General features: G+C 40.1%; 1 protein-coding gene and 1 long non-coding RNA gene across 2 annotated transcripts; one reads left to right on the top strand and one right to left on the bottom strand.

The window, feature by feature from the left end:
- Positions 1 to 2339: 2339 nt before the first annotated feature.
- LOC145433262 (uncharacterized) lies at positions 2340 to 5366 on the top strand. Its single transcript, XR_013913074.1, has 2 exons — positions 2340 to 3004; positions 3509 to 5366. It is a non-coding gene; the product is annotated as an uncharacterized LOC145433262 (long non-coding RNA).
- Positions 5367 to 7311: 1945 nt separating this feature from the next.
- On the bottom strand, positions 7312 to 17920 carry LOC145433254 (uncharacterized). Its single transcript, XM_080310295.1, has 6 exons — positions 17266 to 17920; positions 16955 to 17016; positions 16173 to 16338; positions 14615 to 14839; positions 12397 to 12523; positions 7312 to 8482 (listed from the first exon to the last, which is right to left on the bottom strand). Exons 1-6 carry the CDS (start codon positions 17306 to 17308, stop codon positions 8251 to 8253), a joined length of 855 nt encoding a protein of 284 aa, XP_080166421.1. The 5' UTR covers positions 17309 to 17920; the 3' UTR covers positions 7312 to 8250.
- Between the last annotated feature and the right edge of the window lie 2339 nt (positions 17921 to 20259).

The raw sequence follows: 20259 nt of genomic DNA on the forward strand, positions 1-20259 counted from the left end.
TACTATATGTAGTCTGCGCTCGAGATTATCGGGCACGATGTAATATATATAGACCTCGCCTTCCGTCACATGCCACATCATTTTGTCGCTTGCACTTTCATGATATTTTCTATACTTCCATATTACCGTATACCTTTCATTCATCGGGTATGCCACTTTTTTACATTGCCTGAAGGCGGGTTCTGTATGTAGACTATAACTACTACAAGACGATTTGAAGAATTCCTATCTTTTATTGTCGCAATTTGTGGTGAATTGATCTGATAGGTGATAGCATTATTAATAATAATAATAAACTGAACGGAACTACTACTCCCTCAAAATTGCTGCAAAACCAACCAACTGGAACCAACGCTAAATCACGGAACGTACTAAACTTGCAAGTTGCGATACTAAACGGCGGACCGGGCGGACTGTCGCCAAAATCAGCGTGTACTCAACTATAGGTTAGGTTAGTATTCTATAACTCAACTCAAAGGGTACACAGCACAGAGCTATACAATACACAGTCATACTCCTATTTTCTCAAGTGGTCTTGCTTTTGGACTACTTCCACCGTATACTTTATATCGGCTGGGCTTATAAAGGCTGTGTTTCCATGTCAGCAGTTTTTGAAATCAAAGTTCCTACTACTCCAAGTCGTTTCGACACCTTCCTCATGATGAAATTCTAATAACCAATACTTTTACTGATACCAGAGCCTTCATAAAGGCTATCCTGTTACTGTATGTATGAATGTAATTATATTAAGAAATAAAAACCTATAAAAGCCTATAAATACCTGCTTCGAAACTTCAGAATCTGAATTGGTATAAGAATAAAATTTTGAATGCCTTTGTGAGAAGTCGACTCACATATGGCTGCAGCGTATGGTAGGCTTACCATACGTCCTCTTTTAAGAGGATTTGTCCTCTTTTTTGACTTTTTTGAAAGTGTCCTCGGAGGACGCCCTTTTGTCCTCTTTTTTGAGATTTTGTCCTCTTTTTTGAAAATTTAGGCAGATTTAGAGCAAATTGCGAGTGATATGCCGCATATTAGCACAGAAGTGTGAAGCTGCGGCGGGTATTTCGGAGTGAAAAACGGTGATTTTCGCTCTGAGCGAAAAGATGACCTTTTTTTTTAGTCATCCACCTGGCAATGTGGGAAAAATTAACCGGTTTTTGAGAATTTTACTCCAGTTTTGCAAGTTGCAAATTTCTCAAAAAGTGTCCTCTTTTTTGATTTCCAAAATATGGTAAGCCTAGCGTATGGTCACTCTCGGAAAATCAAAGAAACATCCTGGATGTCTGCTACAGACAATTTTTGCGAAAATGGTACATGGAGGCTACACTCGAAAGGGAACCGGTCACGCCGTTAAAACTAGTAACGGAGAATCTTCATAAAATCTGTCGTACTGAAGACCTCTCATCATGCATTGATCACCAACAAGCTAATCTTGCACACATAATTCGAAAACTTAATGACAGTGTCGTGAAATCAATAAGCTTTGAAGATGAAAGGAGAACCAAAAAAAGAAGACCCTCTACAGCGCTAATGAACAATGTCCTTAATCGGAACGACAGCGACATCAGGACATTCTCGAAAGCAGCACTTTCATACGAAATTTACTTAAACTTGCCAGATTTTAGTTGTTTTTTGAGTAGCGAGCGAGATAGTGTAATGGTTATGCGTCCGGCTTCTCGAGCGGTAGGTCGTGGGTTCGATCCCCGGCCGGGTCATACCAAAGACTCGAACAATGGTATCCGCAGCTATCCTGCTAGGCGCTCAGCAATCACGGATAGCATGGAGGAGAAAAAACGGGGGCGCAGACTAGGTGACCTCATGGGGCCGTATCGCAACTCCGTCGCCAAAGCATCTCGATGGTGAAGGCGAGAAAGAATATCATATCTCTCTCTAGAAGTTGACGGCACGACGGCAAGTATGCCGGACCTGATGTGTGGAACAGTATCCCGCCGGCCATGCGGCAGTCGACGAGCATGTCCACATTCAAGTTGAAATACAAGCAATTACTATTAAATAAATACAGTCCATCCTCAAGATTACCGGACCACGACTGACCTTTCGATCTCGCTTCCCATGACATGCCGCCCTATTCTTGTCGCTTTCTTTTCTTTACTTTCATTCAGTGTGCATGCCTCCTCTTTACGTCGCCTAGGCCAAAGTGGGTGTTGATTCGAGTTGAACTGGGTGAGCATGCAGAGAAACTAGGCTTCCTGCATTGCAATGAATGCAATCTACCTTTTCTGGACTGATGAAATTCTGTATCATGTTTTGCTTTTTGGATTATCCTAAATTTCAGCGAATAAGCAATAATTCTTTTCCATTCCAGTTTTCTCGTTTGTTGTTTAGCTTTCTGTGGCATGAACAAGTGCCATCTTGCCTAATATATAATATTTTTGCTGAAATTGTTCTCTGCTCCTTCCATATTAATGTCGGCCTATGATATCGGTTATCGGCCTTGCGAGTGTGTCGATATATAAGTATCGTTATCGGCCTGTAAAAATCAATATCGATCGACCTCGTTCGCAACGTTCACATTTTTCCGATGTCATCGGCCGTATTGGTCTCGTCGGGCACGTAGCTTTCATCGTTACCGTCGCCGCTACCAAGATATTCCAAGGGAAATTCCCTCAAAGTCAAAATAAGACTTGCGGGTGGCGACGTAACAACAATATTTAATAAATATCATTGCAAACCTTTGATATTATAACTCGGATGGTACTGGAGCGCACCACAAGATCATACACTGGACACTTCAGGAAAGCAATATGGCAATGAGAGGCATACATTACCAGGAGACAAGAAGAGAGAGGCTTCGTTCGCGCAATTCTGGACAACGTGCGTTTGCGGTTTTCATAAACAAAACGAGAAAGAATGTTACCTTGGAATGGCTCGACTTTAATGGAAATCATGTAACGTACAAAGATCGAATGGGACCAATGGAAAGTGCGCCTTTGAATACATTTGTCGGTCATCCATGGGTATTCTATGAGACCGAATTTCGGTATGTACCGTACTTGCCCTATAATTTGATTCCCTTTTCAATATTTGATGAGAAAAGTAATTTAAAAATGACCTATTTTTCCCATTAAATCTTTACAAAATAATAAGGGTAGGCTACCATATAAAGGACAGGGGGTATCCATATCGTCCAATTAGCAAAATTGGCCGAACGCCAAAAGAATTAGCTCACATAAAATCGTTTGCAGATGGTTAGCCCAACTTTTTATGTTGTATCCTATATTCATTCGTTGCACATCAATTGGCTGTTATAATTTAATATTCGTTTTATGTATAGTCACCTTTATAGTTTTATAAATGGTTCTCATTTTGATCATGTAGCATATATATATCCTGGATCTGGATGTTCTTATTCTTCTCGTACAATCATGTACCGGTAACATCTTTGACCCGTTCACGGTTATTTATCATAACAACTGAGTGCATGTAACCTATGATGTAATATAGCATATGAATAATATAATCAATGTTTTTTTTTCTCTCACAGACATCAATTGACAGCACTTCCGGACAGAAAAAGGATATACATGCCACAAGCTTATGAAGGCGGTCGTTTAATTTACCGCGCAGTTCATATTGTGAGCCCAGTCTCTACTTTACAACAACTTTGCTTAAAGCTCCTTCACAAACATCTCGTCATTGCAAACGGAGAATGTCCAGACACATTTAATCAGAGCTTAGATAAGTTAGAAAAGGACATGTTGCTCCTGCCAATTCATCGCGATCAGCTCAAGTTTTTGGAAAATAGTCGACTGGAAAAAAACCTTCCAATTTATGTGAATGTCGCCACAGATGCAGATTGAATTTATATTGCTTGTATACTATGACTGATGAGCAGTAAATCAGCATTAAGAAAACAGCATCTCGCACTAGATCATAACCGCGGGTTGTTCTTTTCCTTCTCGTTAACATGGTGCTTTTTGCGTTACGTTGAAATTCATTGTCTTTCTCTGTATCGGGGTGACGACACAGAAAGCCAAACAAAATTTTGCATTAAAATTTTATTTCAATAAAATGGCCACCGTACAGCCAGGCACCTTTCATCGGTTTGATGTTTAAATTTATCACGATATCCATCCTCAAAAAAAAGATTTAGGTGTTATGGAACATATGATTTAGCTATCACTAGTCCGCCCTTTCATAACTGTTCTGATAGGAATCACAAGCTTATAAAACATTAAAATATAAAACTCCACAAAACTTGCCTTTTCAGCAAGTTTCCACAGGGACTTTTCTATTTTTATTGTATTTCCTTGACCGTGTAACCTTCCTTGTTACATATTTCCACAGTCATTTCATATCAATGCTTGGCTCCATATCTTCTGGCAGTGGATGACCATTTTGCTAAAGTAACTCTGAAGTGTCGTGTCGCCACTATAAACTTTTGAGTTCTTATCAACCATTGACCAAACTATTTTATCAGATTGGTTTCATTGTTTTTCGTTCTGTTGGTGTGATGGGTGGCCTAAATGATCTATTGAATAGTATATTCATATTGAAATCAACCCAAATATTTTCGGCTGACTCTCGTTAGGGGTAATCGTCAGAAACTAGTAGAGAATTGGAATGAACATTGTGTATCAACAATCGTATCACAACATATGACGTCACCAGCACGAAATTTGGAATAAGAGAGCGTTCAATGTATTATTTTTAGATGGTGCACATACTCAGCCGAAAATTTTCGGGTTCACTCAATATGAATACACTATTCAATCGTATATTGAAGTTCTGTCCCTCCAAGAAGCTCTTTAAATGATATACGGTATATATTTGTTATCTATCTTTCTACTCTTTGCCTTTTCCGAATGATTTTATTGAGTGGTTGCAGTTTCACTTTAACGTCTTTATTTATCACTGCATAATCTAGGAAGCCATTAGGCCTACACACATTGCACCATACATGTCCAATACGCTGATTATCAGTATTTTGGATCTTCTTTTATCAGACGAGTTCCTCGGTTTTATTGTTATCAGTTTATTGGTGTGTCGAAAGCATCATATGCAATATGCACTGATTTTAGTGAAACTGAAGTACCTCGATTTGCCATTGACAATCGCTAATCAGCAATTTAATGCATATAGTTGGTAGTGATCCATGACAATATTCTGTAGGTGTGTAATCTGTGTTATTGTGTAGTACTTACAGTACGCAATGCTGAATTTGTGATATTTCACAGTACTTATGTGATTCATAAAGAAATGGTGCTGCCATTTCCATGCCATAGTATACTATTTATTCAGGATTGTTGAAATATATTTTTGCATTCCGTTCCAGATTTATATGAAGGTCTATCATAGATCATTGTTGTGGGGTATTCAATAAAGTCTTCCTCCGTATTCCCTTCTAGTTTGGTATATAAGTAGATCAGTTTTGTGTCATTCGCTATTGCTGAAATCTATAGTTACCAGTGATGGTCTGTCAGTATTGAAATAGTTCTACTTTTATATTTCTCCAGTGGTTTTCTTTTTAGACTACTTTCGCTTCCATTGCAAATAAGGGATAAGTATAATGACTCTGATCAATCACTACCAGTGCGACCGAGAGGTTCAGAATGCTTGGAGAAGTAGATTATTAGTTAACTTGAAAATTGATTCGAAAATTTGTGGTCAAGTCATTCGTAAAACTGGAATCGAGCCATACTCCAACATTGGTCTTGATTCGATCTCTTATAATTATGATTTATCCAACCTCTCACAGTGGGTTCGATCCCCGGCCGGGTCAGACCAAAGACTCGAAAACTGGTGTCCGCGGCTATCCTGCTAGGCGCTCAGCAATCACGGATAGCATGGAGGAGAAATAAACGGGGGTGCAGACTAAATTAACTTACTAAAAAGGACGTATCGCATCTCCGTCGTCAAAGCGTCTGGGTGGTGCAGGCGAAAAATATTACCCTATCTCTCTTTCTCTCACTGACGGCTGCAACATGCTAACCAAGTTACTTGTACTCAGGGCCGTAACAGCACTTCGTCAGCCCCCCCCCCCCAAAAAAAAAACGTTGCTCTTGGGCCCTCCATATGATGATAAACCGGACTTCTGGGGGGCTTCGCCCTCCAGACCCCCTCAGATTATGCGCTGTTTATCGCTACTTATCAGTTATCATCTACATTGGAACCGTTAGCTGAGTTAGCTTTTCATGACTGCACGCGCGAAGCGCGAAAAATTTCTATAATTCATGATTGATCCGGTAAATATGATCGGGAATTGTATACATATTGCTATGAATTTTTACCCTCTCTCTGCTCACGTTATCAGATTTACAGGTAGAGCTGAGTGAGGTGTCTTTGAAAAGGTAGGACCCCTCAATAACAATTAAACATCTTCGGGCGTATACCCGTTGGTAGGAACGAAACAGCACTTCGTCACGCCCCCCAAAAAACTTGGGTCCTGGGCTCCCATAGGGTGATAAACCTACCCCCAATCGCGTTGTTCGCTTTTGCCACGTAATTAGTTGTACTGTTTAGTGCATGAGCCAGCGCTAAGCGCGAAAATTTTCGATAATTCATGATAAAATCGGTCAATAAGATCGGGAATTGCCTATGTGTATTGCTATCAATTTCTTCTCCTATCTGCTCACGTACTCAGATTTACAGGTAGAGCTGAGTGAGGTGTTATGGAAACTGTAGGGCCCGTTGGTATGACTCCGTAACATGATGATATTTCGTGACTTCCAATCTGCTATATCAAAAATATAGACTTGCCCAAACGTAGGCTACTAAACTAAAAGTAGCACACGATTTCGAATTGGTATTTCTTCACTGGCATATAGATTGCCAAGACAGAAACATTCGGCGCCAGTCATTCAGGCGCCTAATCAAACCTATATGTATTTTGTATATATAACGAAGTTTTCGGTCAGCATAAGGGCAGTCCTTTTCGGCCAAGGTTTTCTCGCTGTCGATCGTTCTGGTACACTTCTTGGAGTCGCATGTTACATGGCCTAAAACTTTATATGTCTTGGTGCATCATGGCCCGGTAATGGCCAACGCCGATATACCCATTTCTATAAATCTTGCGTGTTTTTTCTTGGGGGAAGAGTACCCCAAAATCAAGATACTTGGCAACTTGAAATCGCGCCCAGCGCGAAAAATTTTGGAAAAAGTTGCGTAGATTTTCAAAAAATACTCCATAATTTATGTTAATTCACGAAATAATTTTGGGCCCCCTTCGAGCTCGCCCCCCCCCCATAATTGGGGGGTTTGGGGTGCGGCAGTTACGGCCCTGCTTGTACTCTCATCTGGTCATTGCCCTGGCCCAAGACCGTTCATATCGATTACACTGCAGCAAACTCATAGAAACGAGAGATTTTTAATACTGGTTCTGTGCATAGTCATCGGAAGTAAGCATTGCACATCAGTAAGCAGTAGCCGTTGTTGATTGAAGGGAGGCACGATGATTATTGTCCAAAGCATGGTCAGAAAATCAAATTACTCACTGACGAAAAACGTCATGCTTCGCTGGGACATGACCAATGAAGACATCCAAAATTCACAAGAGTGCCTTTGCCGCTAACATTACACGTGAGTAGCAGCGCGAGATGTTAGGCCTACACTACAATTGGCTGTCATCGACGCCTAGAAAACTTCAGCGAACAGCTAAAAGCTATGATCGAGAAAAAGCAAGAACTCAGTCGAGCTTTTAGGAAAGATGTTCAGAGCCTCGCGTGATATCTCGAAAGTCCCATGGAATTGCAGTAATACACAGTGCGACAACACATGGGCGTCCTTGCTGGAATATTATCTCTGCGCTGATTGTGTGTAGGTAGGGCCATTGGTAATTCTGATACTGATCAAGCTCACAGTATTTACGTAACTTGCGATTGGTGCTCTGTGGGCCCGAGAGGAGCCGTCAATGAAATATATATGCGAGATTTTAACATTGACAAGGTTTGCCTATAGCAGAAAAGATATTTATAATATCCCGTGTAGACCGGCGGGTAAGAGCTAGACTACGTTTACAACAAAACATTTGGGAAAGGTTTGCAATTGACAGTTGTGAAGATCGCTAATCTACTGTATGTGGCGGGACGAGTGCGTCGGCAAATTCGGAAATCGACAATTGCGGTGACGTTTGAAGTCTACTATCTCCGACTCGTAGAAGACATTATATAACGTCATGGAATGTTGAACAGCATGAATTAGGACAGCGTATATTATTTGCCTATACTTTCAAAGTCATTGCCGTTATGCAGTGACCGAGGAAATACTCTTCGAATAGGCACTCATGCTCTATTCCGCATAAAGCGTATTTTGAACGACTACACTGACGTTATTGCGACGAATCCCACCCGCTGGTATTTCCTCGTATGAATGAATTTGATTTACATCAAACGTTCGATTCGCAGCAGTTTCCACTTCGTTATTTTGGGTAGGGTGGTCCGATTCACTGTTGGCGAGAGTGTAGGCGACTGGGCAATTCGATTGGCTCGTAGCTTCGTGATCGTTCTTTCGGCTCTTGCGGCTGTAAATTGCAATTGACAGTAGGAAATTATGTATGAGCAACAATAGCGTATATTTAGGCCTACTTATACCTAAGATTAAGAGAATAACGTCAAACACATGCTGAAATACCAAGGTGACAAAACCAACGTGAGTTGATTGAAACGATTGCGGGAAACCACATTCCAAGATATATTATTTTATTTAGGTTCCGATGGCAAAGAGCCTGTTGAACAGGCAGACAAATTAATTAGTTTTTCGTAAAACAAAACTCAAAATCAAGGAGCACCAAATGTAACATAGCATTCAATTCAATTTGGCATTTTAGCGCGCGATGTAGAAGTTATCAAAGCATTGATGCTTCTGGAGTAGCAGTATCCTAAATCAGTGCTCTTCAACCGGGGTTGTCGTACACCCTAGGGCAGGGGTGGGCAAACTTTTGAGCTCGCGGGCCGCATTAAACATCTGAATTCATTCGCGGGCCGCACTATATAAAATTGGGATTATAAACCAAAACGCAATATTGATATATGATTATATAGTGAGGACATGGAGACAATATATGTGCTTATTTAAAACAAGCCAAATATAGCTTTGATGATATCGTACACGCGTCAGAAACATATAGCGGCGAGATTTCATAAGCAGGCGGACCTCAATAATCAATTTGTCAAAACTATAGAGATAAAAGGCGGTTGGCCCGATTCTTAGAATAGGATTGAAATATAAATCTGTGAGCAGTGATCTGTTCATAGATTTAGTAATTCCACTTTTGGCTCAGTTCCAGGACACACAATGATGACAGCATCATAACCATGTTAGCTTCAAACACGCTTCTACCATGTGTAGATAAAATATACTACGCATACAGACAACGAATATATCTAAGACAAGCTCGAATCGTTTTTATTTTTATAAGCATATCACTGAAATAATTAAAAATTAAGTGGGCAATCTGAAATCTCACTGGCGATTAAAATTATGTCAATCTCGTTGCAGCTATCCCGCTGTGATATCAAGTCTTTACCTTAGATCAGTGGTTCTCAAGACACGCCCCGCCCCCTTATGATGGTCAAAGATTTCGCTCCCCCTTATCGTCATATCACAAAACGCAACCAGGATGCTAGCCAACCTAACGGGTGTTTTGATGGCGTGGTAGGTTACGACTAGGGCTGGGCATAATGATTCGAGTGTACTCGAATCTGAATCGAGTATTAATTTTAATGATTCGAGTCGAGTAGTGAAAGACGATTTTTTCGAGTACTGAAATTATACGCTCCTCGCGACTGTAAGTTAATGTATCACCGAGAATTATAGTTTCGATACTAATTTTCACTGTTGAAGCCTTGAAACCTTGCTTGGCCGTACCGTAGCATACGAAACATGTAGTACAGAGCTAGGAACGTTACTGGAAATAAGCATATTGCTGAAGTCATACCTTCCCACAACATTGTCAGCAAGTGCAATGAAATCAGTATGGTCGAAAAAACACCAAAGTATCTTTAATGTGATGGATAACAGGCATTATATTCTCTGTGGACGAATAAAAGGTACATATTTGAACTTTGAAATTTTACATTATGTTATGACGTCATAATGAGTGATACTCGATTACTCGACTCGACTCGAAGCATATTACATGATTCAGAATCGAATCACTCAGGTACTCGATTTTGCCCAGCCCTAGTTACGACTGTGGATGAGAGATTTTTAAATATGTAATTGTGACTAAATACATGGCAATAACTACGAATCGGATGAAAATCACGCGGAGCGCGAAAAATTTTTTCATTCGAGCTCAGCTTTGCGTCCCTTCCAGATGCTTTCACGCCCCCAAGGGGGCGCGCCCACCAGTTTGAAAACCACTGTCTTAGAATTATCATGGTGAAATATAATAAGAAAAAGTTAATCAAGTCCCTGCAGTAATTCGATTTTTAGTACGCATTTCATCTAAATTTTTAAAAAGTATCTTTAGACTTTCGCGGGCCGCACAAAACGGCGTGGCGGGCCGTAGTTTGCCCACCCCTGCCCTAGGGTGTACCATAATTTGCAAAGGGGGTACCACTCGGATGGGGTGTACAGGGGTGTACCAGATCCGAATTACAATGAGCCGATGGCTAGCTATCACAAAGGCAGGTTTATGGGTCAGTACAGGTTGACGCGCAGGTTAATGAGCAATGTGGTACGATGTTATCTCTAAGGTAATACTGTACACCGCTTGATTGTGATGTCATAAGCAAATATTTCTCCTATTCATTTAGCCGTCGGCAATACACCAATGGTTCCGTTTGGTGTTGGAAAGTATGCAGTTAACAAACATGTGTTCAGCGATAGTCATTTGTCTTTTAGTGATTTTTGAGGAAACCGCCGCGATAGCTCAGACTTCATGAATCGGTACTTCCTACCCGACGTTAATAAATACTGTAATGCATATAAATGAAGTGACGTAGCCAGCCAGGGTCGAAACAGCTTCCATGTTGAAATCGGAACCCTTTTGTTTTAAAATGCCGATTTTATATCCAATATTTCGCCATACATTTGCAATTTAGTATTTTGTTATTAGTGATGCCAATTAGCGACAATAGACTGTGTAAAGCGGCATACGATCTGAGGTTACTGACATCTCTTCCAGCCCATGTGCTACTATCGACTGTGTGTGGTGTGAGGTAGGCCTGATATACGCAGTAGGCTGGTGCGCCTGCTATCATCGCTGATCTGAATTACCGCTTCTGCAGCAGTAGCTTTACCTACTCTCTCCCCAATACTGTTACATTTAGGTTGATTATCGTTCGTAATGTCATGCTGTTTTGGGGCTGTCACGAAATAAATTCCAATTTGCGGGGCGGGCAGTCTAACTGGCTGCGAATAGACTCTGTGACCAAATACTATTTTATTCAAATCCAATTTTTTGACGGCAATAACTCCGCTTCTACTGGTTGGAATTGAACCAAATTTGAAGAACATCATTTTTATAGACAACCTAATACTTTCATGGGGTGAACAGAAAACTTTCCCATTTTTCGTTATTTATTTTTATATAATAAATATAAACTTCCTTCTCCCGTAGCCATGCGGCTACTGGTTGGAATTGAACCAAATATGGTGTGTAGGCTTAAGTTAGGTAACCTAGCAATTTTATCAAGTAGCCAGTACGATTTGAGGAAAAAAGTCATTTTTGAAGACCCCTAATGAACAGGGGTGTACGAGTTTTGAGCAAACGTTAAAAGGGTGTACCACGTCGAAAAAGGTTGAAGAGCACTGTCCTAAATCTCTTCTAAAATAGGCCTAGTACAAGTTGGCTACGACTAGAGATTTTACCAACAGATAGAAGTAGAAGTATAAGAGGTCGTGCTTGATACGTAGCCTACTCTTGAAAGTAGTTCGAATAAGTAGATTGAAACTATAGGCGTCCAAGACTTCATTAGTCAATCGCTGATGACAACTTCCAAATTTGCAAGATGCATGTCTGCGGGGATATAGCGCTGAGTGACTAATGGTGCCGCAAATAGCCTGCATGAAATCACGATCCAGTGTTCTGGGACAAAAACTCAATATATAGATATATATATTCTACTTGATAAATTTTGAAATGCTTCAATTATTTTGACTTTGGAAACTGTGGAAACGAAATTCGTATACAACCTACAATCCTACATAGTTCAAGCAGACAAACGTGCTCGAGTGATTATTCTGGAAATGTAGACTTAATTCGCTACGGATCACCACCCCCTTTGATGCGAAGGGACTGCGTTACAGCGCGCTTATCAGCAATCTAATTTAGAGCTGTCTTCAAGCTCAGCAATTCACAATATTTCTAAATCAGATTGCTAAATCATGTGAGTTTTACAGCCGGTCTAAAGCCCCACATTATATATAGACTCTTCGCCCTTAGCTATTTACCCAATGTAACTTCAAATCATTAATGCAGATGCGAACCTTTTACACAAGCATATGGTTACTATGACTGCGATGACGGTCGCAAGAATGACGATTACCGCTATTAATACTATCTTCGAATCTTCGGATTGTGATCCACGGGAGCCACTAGGCTTTACCTCATCACCTGCAACAATAGAACACAACTTTACCTATAAATCGTCCCATATTTAAGTTGTAATCCAAGAAATTGACATTTTGGCAGGCACACTGGCTATGGTAGCGATATTTACCCATGTATAGCGGACTTTTGCGGTAAATTGTGAATATACGTGATTGGGGCATATAGGTAACATGAATAGGAGACACCGGCCTGTGTCCAAGTGTCCATCATCGGTACTTATATCCAGAGGTGGTCAAAGTAGTCAAGAAAGCTACTCAAGTAAAAGTAGCGACTAAAAATCTACTCAAATACGAGTAGAAGTACTTCTTTCATAAGCAACCTAAAACTACTTGAAGTAAAAGTAGAATTTACTGACTTTAAATCTACTCAAGTAAGTAAGTAGTTGTGAAAACGATCGTAATTCGTTCGCATGGACTGTCAAAAGCTGCAAATGGCGCGATGCCGAAGGTGTAGAGATGGCTTGATTCATATTGATGCATCCCAGGAGGTGTCAATTTTTAACAGAATAAGCAGTCGTCCACGTCATGGGATGTAAATGATAATATTGATATAGAAATACGATACTAATCCTTTGTTTTCTCGAACACCCGGATTTAGAGAATATCATGGCATGGCACCCTCCCCCTTATTATAAGGCCCCCAGTTCAGTCGAAGAGCAATACGGAGAAGTTTTGTCGGATACGGCTTTTGCACTTTGCGCGATTAGTATTAGGGCTGGGCAAAATCGAGTACCTGAGTGATTCGATTCTGAATCACGAAATATGCTTCGAGTCGAGTCGAGTAATCGAGTATCACTAATTATGACGTCATAACAGAATGTAATGCGTAAAAGTTGAAATACGTACCGTTTATGCCACCACAAAGAATACAATGCCAGTTATCCATCTCATACATAATACTTTGGTATTTTATCGACCATACCGATTTCATTCCACTTGGTGACAATGTCGTGGGATAATCATGACTTCGGAAATGTGCTACGTCCAGTAACCTTCGTAGCTTTGTACTATGTTTCGTATACTCCGATACCACCAATCAAGGTTCCAAGGCTTCAACAGTGAAAATTGGTATCGAAACTATAATTCTCGTTTATAAAGTAACTTTCAGTGGCGAGAAGAGTATAACTTCAGTACTCGAAAAAATCGTGTTTAACTACTCGACTCGAATCATTAAGATTAATACTCGATTCAGATTCGAGTACTCGAATCATTGTGCCCAGCCCTAATTAGTATACGTTAATTAAAAATATGGCAGATCGTAAAAATGCCATGTAGTGTATAGCTTTATTTTCGAAAAATATAAGGCATTACTACACTTGCTTTTATACTTCAACATGTATGTTCTCCAGACAAAACAAACTGAAACTATGATTAGAACTCAACGTATAATACTCGTAATTGAAAGAAAAATACAAATACTACTTCTAAAAAGCGGAAAATATATTTCATGTCTTTTGTCCAGAGAGTTTCAACGGTGGTCTGCTAAAACAGGTCGAAAAAGTCAATGTCCACTTTTCCAGATTAGGACACGTCATGGTTTGCTAGGTATAACAGGTAATTGCTAGATTGCGAAATGATAGTTTCAAACGTTATGTAGGGCCATACCTATTGTGATGAAATATTTGATATAGGCGACAATGCGGTGTGAACGGAACCACGCAACCCGATATCAAAATTATATTCAGCGATATCTCCTTAAAACATATTTGCCACTACATATCAACTGTGCGCGAAGCGCAACGAAAATTCTGGGTATTACATGACTTTTATGAAAATTAAATGTTGGTACTACGTGAAAACAGCCCCGAGATTTCTTCGGCTATCTTTCTTATTGGGGGATTAATTTACTTCTACTTGACAAACTGAAAATAGCGAAAAGTAAGTAAGTAGTTCACAAAATATTACGAAGTAGAAGTAGCGAAAAAAGATCTATTTGAGTAAGTACCAGAAGTAGAGGAAAACTACTTGAGTACTTCGAAAAAAGTAGAAGTACTACGTTTCTGACCTTGACCACCTCTGCTTATATCTCGCATATAGCCTACATTTTGTTTGCTAGTGCTAACCGAAATGGATACCTTGAATATTGTTGACTTACCTTTACATTCTACATATGTGTATCTCAATTCAAAATATTTTTCGTCAGAATCAGTTGATGTGAATTTTATACCCGTCCTGAAAGATTCGAGATTCTTCCAAACAAAAGGTCTTGTCGACGAAAACTTGTCTACAATCGCATACAAGCCCTTACTGCTGCAGCTCAGCTGTGATGTGGTATAGATGAATCTAGAGCCATTGTCGGAATTACTCACTGAAAGATTTCCTGTAAGAGAATGGGGCTAGTCGGACTGGATTCAAGAAGGATATAATAACTTAAAGCATGGGTTCTATACCTGGGGTCCGTGAGTACCTTAGGGTTCCGCCTACTAGTTTAAGGGGTCCATGGTCGAAAGTGATGAATTTGTTTAGTTATGCAGTTCTGAAATTATCTCGGACTATAGGTAATAATAGGGATTCACGCGACCAACCCAGAGGGTAATAAGGTGATGTAAAGTGATGTGTCATCGAACTCGCATATTATGAAATGCAGTGTCGCAGCCTAAACGGACGTGCCACTGTTATAATTGTAGTATAATAATTTATAATTTCAATATAAATATACTATTCAAATTCACTTGTATTGAAATTTTGTACCTCCAAAATACTCTTCTGATTCATAATTAAAATAAAATTATAAACTATGATTAACTTCCTATATACCAGTATACAGTACCAGTACCCGTATATTATTTTTACTAATATTGAATAGTGACGAACTATGGCAGATAAAAGATTTTAGAAAATACTTACGCCGATGATTGATTGATTGATTGATTGATTGATTGATGGCGCTATAACTGACGCCAGCTTGGATGATTTCGTGAAGCTATCGTACAAGAATAGTTAGACCTCGTGGTCGAATTAATCCAATAATTAATAAGTATATTTGTGCACTATAGTTATTCTTATTTTTAGCTTATTTGTAGGGAAAAGGAGAGTTAGATTGATTGCATTCACCAAGTCGTTTCGACTCCAATCTTTTCATCGTGGTGCAATATTGATGAAATTCGGAACAAACTGAACGAAGCTGCTGTGATCTATGATGATATGTATATATACCATACCTGGTAGGGCGAAGGTTCCTATATCGACGAGTTCATTGTTCCTTTGTCTTTTTTTAAAGTTTATATTGATCACAGCCAAGAAAGGTAGGGATAGTAGGGTGATTTGTTGGAAAACCTTATTTAAACCAGGAATTCAGCATGTTTCATGGCTAAAGCAATTTTTTGGAAATAGATAAAAAGTCTCATTAAAAGTTTTTTTCGAGCAACTATCTCGAAATCCGAAAAAGAGTACATTATAGCATTTTTTAGCTCTATTCACTTTTCTTGAAAAAAAGAGAGAGCAAATCCTCTTAAATAGGCATATGAAAGGCCTATAGATATACTTATAAATAATAAATGCGAAAAGGGGGACATTTGAGCATTTTTGAGGTCTATTAACTTTTCTTGAAAAAAGAGAGCAAATCCTCTTAAATAGACATATGATAGGCCTATAGATATACTTGTAACTATAGTAAACTGAACTGAAGTGATCTATCTAAGATAATACCATACCTGGTAGGATTAAGGTTCCTGTATCAATATCCCAGTGCCTCTGTGTTCTTTTCAAGTTTATATTGATCACTTGAACAATAACAACTCCGCTATCTCGTGTCGTGTTCAATGACCACGTACAGGCTTCTTTAGGTGGAATGGTTCCCCGCACACTTATCACCGTTTCCTGTGCAAAAATAATCACGCCAAACCATTTGCACTGAATGATTCGGGTTGAATGTACCAATGACAGCAAAACATGTTCGTAGTCTGGGAGTTAATCATACTAATAGCGTCATGGGAGGCCGGAGAAGAACACTCTGAAGAAGCCAAAATAAGTCATTTTTTTCTACGATGAATGTCTGCATAGCTCGGTATAGCCTACTTTGTAATTGCGATCCCGCTCCATACCTCACAAACGATTCCTTCGAATCGTAGACAATGTGCATATATGTATAAAAATTCATCTCATCATCAACTGATCATCATGTTGTTTCTTAGAATTGAGTATTCGCATCTGGGAACCGGTGTCAGTGAGAGAGAGATAGAGAGGGAGAGATACGGGAGGGAGAGATAGAGAGAAATACGGTATCAGATAGGGATGATCGATACGACCTTGGAGGTCAACTAGTCTGATTATACCTGCATCAAACAGATAGGCTATACTTGTCTCTATACTGCGTAACTGCGAACCAATTGCTTTATTCAGTCACCTTCGTAATGCAAGCTTGCGTAAGTCATCGAGACTGATGCAGTTCTAACGAATTCTTCATCAGACTAATAGGCTTTATAGAACTACTTACCGAATGCTCCTGGTGAGTGGATTTTTTGCAAACATCTCCTAAACTGGTGGTCATGCAAGCCCCTTTGAAAAAGCATTACAGTACAGTATTACGAGTTAATATCACAGATAAGTCATTCGTGCGAAACTAGGATTAGTTCATCAGTTCTTCTATAGTTCTATCTACATATAATCTACAATCTATAATACAATCTATCAATATACTCCATCATATGAGTAAACAGAATAATATAGGTTACATCCGTTTCGTATCCCACTGCGAATACTGGATTTTATCGGATTACAATGTTGCATAACACGTTTGATACTTACCAACAAATAGTAGTATATCGAAACAAGTAAGTCGATAATTCATTGATGTGTAAGCCTATTCATATCATAAGTCGACTGTAAACGCGACAAGAAATAATCGAGTAAACGAACAGATTGATTACTAGTTCACTACCACACGCAAAATAGTTAAGTGACATAATATATATGGCTATTGTTCTGCCAACTTACACGCACCAACAAATATTGCCTTCCTTGCAAGAAAAGGGCTTATATATTATTCTCCATTCACTCACATAAGTACCAAATTCTCATTGGTCATCGCATGATAAATTCCTAATTATTGTTTATTTGCGTAGTTTCGACCGACCTACCGCATCTATAGACAGTGTCTATTGCACACATATGCTTAGTTATAATGTTATTGTCTCTTCTGCTCGTATACACATATGCTTCGTGACATGGCAATGCTTCTATTATATAGAAAATAATATTCCAACAACAATATCAATAAGCATCTCATCTGATTCTAGACTGACTGGATATAGCTGCATCAAATCTAAGCGGCTATAGAGAATTAGACGCATAACCTATCAATACAAGTCTATCACGGTATATTCCGTCATTCCACCCTCAACTTTTGGTCTAGCTGCGCATTTTTGCGGTGATTTGTGCATGCGCTGTTGTGATGACAAGGCGTAGTCCGTGTTATAATCTGAGACTTGCTAAATATATGACTTGCTGTATCGTGCTTGTGAATGACCTCGTGATCGGAAGCAACCGATTGCTCGCGAAATTCGGGTGCGTCACATTATATAGCAACGCCTGAATAGACTCTTGGCTAACCTATACTGTTATCCTTTTCATCTAAATTTTACGCACACAATCAATCCTTCCCGTAATTTAATAATGCGGTCAAAGCATATTATACACATGCCCTCCCCCGGTGCTACAAAATATCAGTTACTGATTAGCGCTGAGCAATGCAGAAAGCGACTTCCGTTCTATCATCATCATTGATTGAGTAACAATATTACTTAATACATGACGAGGGCACGACTCTCGAACATCGTCGGAGTCATTTGCATAGACCGGGGGCGGGCAACTTCTTCAGTCGGCATGCCGGATATAGGAAAATGTACTTGACGGGCCGGATTGCTAAATCGATACATTATTCGCTCATTTATCCACATATATATAGGATAAATCCTATTTAATTAATGTATTTCGACGACAGCAATGTCATTTCAATGCCATTTCTCGCCGACAATGACGAAAACAATGTGGATTTCCGAACATCATTGTCATACAGCCGCCGCCATGCCTGCTTCTCTCTGATGGATTAACACACGGTACAATCCATAATTAAGATTTCCAGGCGTTCGATAAGACCGGTAACCCAAATTTATCATGGTAATTGCCGATAATGCAAGCCTTCTCGCTACGACGAACTTACGCGTAAACTCTACTCTCGCACATTGCGCACACACGTATGTAATAACATGCAGTCACTAAAATTTGACGTTTAAGCAAGTAGTGGGGAATCTCGGTAAACTGGGGCCGCGGGCCACATAATCATGTAAGACGGGAAACTGTCCGCGGGCCGGTCAAAATCCCGTCGTGGGGCGGATCCGGCCCGCGGGCCGTATGTTGCCCATCCCTGGCAATTACCTAAAAACCAGACACATTAGTAACTATCTTTTGCCACCGGGAAGCGAGTGGTGTAGTGGTTACATGCAGGACCGTAACAGCACTTCGTCATCCCCCCCCCAAACGTTGGTCTTGAGCCCCCCATAGGGTGATAAACCAAAATTCTGGGGGGCAATGCCCCCATCAGGTTGGTCGTGTTTGCTGCGACTTATCACCGACATTTTTTTCTGTTTAGTGAAACTCGTTACCTCGCCTAAACGCGCGTAGCGCTAAAATTTTCAACAATTCATGATTGAATCGGTCAGCAATATAATCGGGAATTGCATATATGTTGCTATCAATTTTTTATCCTCCCTGCTCACGTAATCAGATTTCGCGGTAGAGCTGAATGAGGTGTCTTGGAAACTGTAGGGCCCGTGAATAATAATTGAACCTATTCGGGCAGTATTATAACTTCATTACATGATGTTGTTTCGTGACCTCCGGATATTGAAATCGCCCAAACGTATACTAAACTAAAAGTCGCACACGATTTCAAATTAGTATATTTCTTCACTCGCTAAATTTTCCTTGCGGGTAGGCATTTGTCATGTGGGGTTCAGATTGCCAGGACAGGAACATTCGGCGTCATCCTATGGACAATTAAACATATAGGCCTCTATGTATATATCGAAGTTTTCGGTCAGCATACGGGCAGTCCTTTTCGGCCCAGGTTTTCTCGCCGCCGATCGTTCTTGACACACTTCTTGGAATCGCATGTTACATGGCCTAAAACTGTATATGTCTTGGTGCATCGTGATTCGTGTCGCGGTAAGGGCCGACGCCGAAATGCCCATTTCTAGAAATCATGCGTATTTTTTCTTTGGGGGGAGTATCCAATATTCCAGATATTTGGCAACATTAAATCGCGAAGTTTTTTTTTCAAGTTGCCTAAATTTCCAAAAAAACTATAATTTATGCTAACTTACGAAATCATTTTGGACCCCTTCGAGCTCGCCCCCCCCCCGTAATTGGGGGTTTGGGTGCGGCAGTTAAGGTCCTGGTTCTATCCTAGCATTGCGACAGCAGTGGGTGTGGGTTTTTGTCCTCTGATCCTGCCCACCTTCGAGAAGTCGTTGGTTTTGTCTGTTTGATATTCATGATGTTTCGACTACGTTGGTCATTTTACACCAGGCCGATACTCTTTATTTTTTATTCCGTATTTACCGACTTGTAGCACTTTTAGGCTTTTTATAATACACCACTTACGCGGATCACGTGGCGAGGAGGAGCCTATACCTCCAACACTTACACAGGAGTTCTGGAGTCGACGTCGGTAGGAATCGAACCCGCAGCCCAAAGGTGTTGACACTGTAGATCATATACCACTACGGCACTACGCTATCT

The sequence above is a fragment of the Botryllus schlosseri genome, chromosome 2 (genome assembly GCF_051294905.1).
Source record: "Botryllus schlosseri isolate E-star chromosome 2, Bs_hap1, whole genome shotgun sequence".
NCBI classification, from domain to species: Eukaryota; Metazoa; Chordata; class Ascidiacea; order Stolidobranchia; family Styelidae; genus Botryllus; species Botryllus schlosseri.

What these genes read in the sequence shown, in the direction of transcription:
- LOC145433254 (XM_080310295.1), bottom strand. Translation starts at nt 17,308, where the DNA reads ATGAATTATCGACTTACTTGTTTCGATATACTACTATTTGTTG. An exon ending in CGATATACTACTATTTGTTG is followed by an intron (nt 17,017 to 17,265) that starts GTAAGTATCAAA and finishes GCTTTTTCAAAG; the next exon opens with GGGCTTGCATGACCACCAGT. An exon ending in CACATATGTAGAATGTAAAG is followed by an intron (nt 12,524 to 14,614) that starts GTAAGTCAACAA and finishes CTATTGTTGCAG; the next exon opens with GTGATGAGGTAAAGCCTAGT.